Source organism: Pundamilia nyererei, unplaced genomic scaffold, assembly GCF_000239375.1.
Source record: "Pundamilia nyererei isolate P.nyererei 1_Seehausen unplaced genomic scaffold, PunNye1.0 scaffold00042, whole genome shotgun sequence".
Classification (NCBI taxonomy): domain Eukaryota; kingdom Metazoa; phylum Chordata; class Actinopteri; order Cichliformes; family Cichlidae; genus Pundamilia; species Pundamilia nyererei.
The window spans coordinates 3,236,395-3,241,307 of NW_005187443.1; the positions used below are offsets into that span (position 1 = coordinate 3,236,395).

A 4,913-nucleotide genomic window follows, 5' to 3' on the forward strand; every position below is an offset into this window, starting at 1 on the left:
CCTCCCACGCTACGTCTCTGTTATCTCTACTGCTCATGTTACACAGATATTCTCTTTTGCTGACACAGCAGTCTGTCAAAGTGATTGTTGGATTAAAAAGGTCAGATTTTTTGTCCTTTTTACAGCTGTTGTGTGATCACTCTGAGCGATAACGTAATAAACCTCTGAAACATGAATTATGACTTTGATATTTGGAGACCACACATAGTGAATGCTTCCTGGTTGAGTTCAAAGTCTAAAACTGTGGCAGCACTGCCCCCATGTGAAATCTCAGCAAAGAAATCTTCCTGTTTAAAAAACCAAAAAAAAAACTTCCTCAGCTTGAAGTAGTCAGGAATAATTTCATTTACAACAACAATAACAAGAGTAAGAGACAACCTTTTTTTTAAATCTCAGATTTATTTCATTTGGATTTATTCGATGTTGTTTGCAGCAACACTCAGTCGTGTCGCTTTACAAAATAAATCTGGTTTAGTAGTTTTAGTCTGAAGGCAAAACCAAGCAGGGAAAAAATGAACAGAACAGTAAAAAACCAACAACAAAAAAAGAGCGAGACAATAACCAATCAGTTCAAAGTTTAACTGTAAACATGTAAAGACACAAATTTCAAACTCCTGTATTTTTTCCAGTGATCAGATCTGGTCAGTGACTTGCTCTTCTTCCTGACACGATTTTAAAGGTCTTTCCTTGCCTAGTTTTTAGCACGCCATTTTTTATTTATTTATTTTTCTCAGGAAGTCAGTGCAGAAAGAAACGAAATGATCCCTCGCTAACTGACCAGAGCCTTGTGTGTTAAAGGCTAAGAATCCCTTCAGAAACTCCTGCTACAATGTTGTTGAACAGAACAAAGTCAAGAGTTTCTGTGTTAGGAATCACAGATTTTGGGGGCATATTCAGCACTCTGGTTGAACATGTTTAACAGCATTGAATAGCACCATGAAAAAGCTAGAGATTTAGAGTAAGTTCAAGAGTTTCTGAAGGGAAAGGGGGACGGCTCTCCTTTTTCGAAAGACTTCAGAAGTATCTTCTGCTGCTGACAGATGACACTGTAGACTTGGTGATGGCACCACCGCTACCATAACCACCGTAGGAATTGGACAGTCCTGGAGAAGAAAGCAAAGCATGAATGTAAAGTGATGATCCATCCTCTCTATATCATCTATTAGCTTACGTTTTATACATGATTTTTTTTTTTTTATAAAAAAACTTACCACCACTGCTCTGCTGCACATGGATGGTTGCACTGGCGCCTCCGCTGGCCAGTCTAATGGTTTAATAATAGAGAGTTAGTGTTTAATTTAGATACGAGTCTAATGCATGGGTCATGAAACTAAACAATTCAGTTTATCTCACCTGGATTCCTCTCCTTCCAGCAGTTTCCTGTAGGTGGCGATTTCAATATCCAGGGCGAGCTTGACGTTCATGAGCTCCTGGTATTCGCGCACCTGGCGGGCCATGTCCTGCTTGGCTTTCTGCAGAGCCTCCTCCAGGTCCCTGATGCGGAGCTTGGCGTCTTTCACTGCCAGCTCACCGCGCTCCTCGGCTTCTGCAATCTGAGCCTCGAGGTTGGCCCTCTGTGGAGAATCATGTCACGCATTCTTTAATAGTTGCCAATCTTTTTACACTATAAGGTGTACTCAGAGTAAAAGGCCTTGAAATGTACCTGTCCCTTGACAGCCTCGATCTCATTCTGAAGACGGGCAATCATACGGTTCAGCTCAGCGATTTCAGCCTTGGTTGTGCGCAAGTCATCACCATACTGTCCAGCAGAGGTCTGCATTTCCTCATACTATTATGAAAAAATACAAGGTGCATCAGAAACATAATCCAGAGAGTAGACCTTTTGTAGTGTGTATTAAAAGCAGAGAGGGGATGAGCATCAGCTTTGCTCCCTCACCTTCTGTTTGTACCAGCTCTCAGCTTCAGCCCTGCTGCGGTTAGCAATGTCCTCATACTGAGCACGCACTTCAGCCACAATAGCATCCATGTCAAGGTTGCGACTGTTGTCCATCTCCACAATGACAGAGGTGTCCTTGATCTGGCTCTGCAGCTCACGAAGCTCCTACAGAACAAATTGTTTATGGAAAACAGTTAAGTTAAAAACAATTATTATGGTGCAAAAAGAGAAATCACAATAAGTTGGTTAAATTAGACATTAGAAACTACATACAGCCTCATAGATAGCCCTGAGGAAGTTGATTTCATCCTGAAGAGCATCCACCTTGGCCTCCAGCTCCACCTTGTTCATGTAGGCAGCATCAACATCCTGGAAATGATGTCACATACAAACAAAAAACGGTCACTTTTACCACATCAAAAGTCACACATTTTTTTAAAAACTTAAAGGGTCATCTTGACATTTTCCCACCTTCTTCAGGAGCACAAACTCATTCTCTGCTGATGCACGCTTGTTGATTTCATCCTCGTACCTGTTGGAACACAATGCAATACATCAGCACCTCTCCATTTTTTATGTCTGGTCTTTAGAGGAGGTGCTGGTCAGTATATGTGTCATGTAAACACTTACTTATTCTTGAAATCTTCAACCAGGCCCTGCATGTTCCTCAGCTCTGACTCCAGCTTGACCTTCTCATTACCCAGCCCATCGAGCTGCCTGCGGAGGTTGGCAATGTAAGCCTCAAACATGCCGTCGATGTTGGAGCGGGTGGTGGTCTGTTGCTGCAGGAGGCTCCATTTGGTCTCCAGCATCTTGTTCTGCTGCTCCAGAAAACGCACCTGGAAAACAGCACAAAATTTAAGACAAAAGATCAGATGCTGATCATTTTCATGTGTTTTTAACGTTGAATCATATATGAATGTGGCTTGAGGTCTGCTTGGTGGTTTGGTTCTTTTAATTTTTAAAGAAGGGTATAATGTGCAGCACTTTTGTTATCAGATATAAAGATTGCACAACTTTACTGAGTGAGCAGCTAGACATCTATTTGACTTGCCACGCCCCAGTCACAACAGCTGTGACTCGTGAAGGCAGTTCTTCAAATGTACACTAAAAGTGTTAAAGTAAACTTTTAGGCCTTTTTATTTTGGAACACGTATCATTTTATCTTTTCCTTTCTTTAAATAATGCAGAATATTCCATGCAGATGTTTCGCCAACGTCTGCGTGGCCTTGAGGATTTCTCTTATTGGGTCTGCAATTTGGCTATGAGTCATCCTACGTGCATTGTTGAAAGCCACACTGGCTCTCCAGCCATAAAAACTGGGTGTGGCAGTTAAACCACAGAAGACAAAGAATTGCAGCACTTGTTGTTTTGTGTGTCCGAGTGTCAAGGTATACCATTTACAGTTTCACACGAAGAAACCCATGACCCATAGTTCCCATCAGTGCAGACAGTATGACTGTAACATCTATATGAAGTAAAGGCTGATTTGCAGCTCTGTCCTCGTGTTGCCTATAACAACCAGGTGATAAGTGCAATGTGCAAATTGCAGACTTTGGACTATGCAGACAGAGTGCAGATAATTCCCTGTTCCCTGTGCTCGTCTGCCAAGTGAGGAATAGGCGAGTCGTTGCATTGTAATCGCCACCCATGTTTAGACAGTGGATAGATAGGCTTGGACGGGGCTATAAGCCAGCTGTTATTCAGAGCAGATTTTAAATGGAGCTGCTAGTTTAAAATCAACTCTGTCATGACCTCTGACAGAATTGAGGTTTTCAAATGCTTCTCTAATCGCAAAGGCTGTAAGACACTGGTGAATACACCACCCAGATAAGAGTCACAACTGCCTTTCTTTGTCAGTTCTGCTAATGTCAAGAGCATATTTGCATTTTGAGTGTGGTACTCGTCTGAAAACAGATTGCCATTAGTGTGCTAGACAATTCACTTACTTTTAACTTTCTAATTCTTTTTGTTTTCATTCACATATCCAAGATGAAAACTTTGAACTATTCACGTGTAGCAGAAGCAAGAGATAAATCTGGCCCAAGAGGCATGCAAGTTCTCTGTACCACAATAATGAGGCCTGCAGTAAATTGTACATAGAACAGGCAGTCAGACAGAGAGATCAGAGGAACAAACCTTGTCAATGAAGGAGGCGAAGCGGTTGTTCAGGGTCTTGATCTGCTCCTTCTCCTGGGTGCGGACAGCCTGGATGGTGGGGTCGATCTCCAGGTTCAGAGGAGCCAGCAGGCTCTGGTTGACTTGGACAGCAGTGATTGGTTGTCCAAGTAGTGGTTGGCTAGAAAGGCCATAACTGCTTGATGCACTTATGCTAGGAGTAAAACCCGAACCAACACCCCCATATGTGGTTCTCTTGATGGAGTAGGAGCTTGAGGTGGGAACCGACCTCCTGCTGCTGCTGCTGTAGCTCACTACTGATGCTGCCTTCCTGGGTTGATACATTTTCAACTTGTTGAGCAGAAGCAAACTGATGCTGAGAAGTCTTCAAAAGGAGAGCCAAGTCCCTCTGAGTGTCTGACAGCACACTCTCGCTGCTTTTATGGCTGTACAAGCTGGTGGGAGGATCTTCACCTGCCCTCTGAGTTTGGCTTTCAAGCCTTCCCTCCACCTCAGCTTACACACTTCTTGCTCTCAATGACAGGAGTGGCCAGTCTTGTAAAACAGGTAGGGAGGGATTGTCAGGGAGATAAGCCTGGACACACCCTGCAACAGGACAAGGGAGAAGGAGCAAACAAGTAACGCAGAGCCAAGTGAAGTGGAATAAAAAAAAAACAACAAAGAAAACCTTTTATGTATTCTCTATGTTTATTATTGCATCCACTGAAGCAAAAGATAAAAATTAGAATCACAGTCAAAATATATCACAAAATACATAAACTTATACACTACCAACACACATGTAGTCTTGATATGTACATTCTTTCATATAAACTAGCTTTCTCCTCTCTTATCAAAGCATGCACATATATTCCAACCACTGACAAACAAATCACCA

The 4,913-nt window shown here is 42.5% G+C and overlaps 1 protein-coding gene across 1 annotated transcript; it reads right to left on the reverse strand.

Annotated features, from left to right (window-relative positions):
• Positions 1-379: 379 nt before the first annotated feature.
• On the reverse strand, positions 380-4,448 carry LOC102197276 (keratin, type II cytoskeletal 8-like). Its single transcript, XM_005731337.1, has 9 exons — positions 4,037-4,448; positions 2,528-2,736; positions 2,369-2,429; positions 2,171-2,266; positions 1,898-2,062; positions 1,664-1,789; positions 1,354-1,574; positions 1,212-1,264; positions 380-1,103 (listed from the first exon to the last, which is right to left on the reverse strand). Exons 1-9 carry the CDS (start codon positions 4,358-4,360, stop codon positions 1,015-1,017), a joined length of 1,344 nt encoding a protein of 447 aa, XP_005731394.1. The 5' UTR covers positions 4,361-4,448; the 3' UTR covers positions 380-1,014.
• Positions 4,449-4,913: the final 465 nt, after the last annotated feature.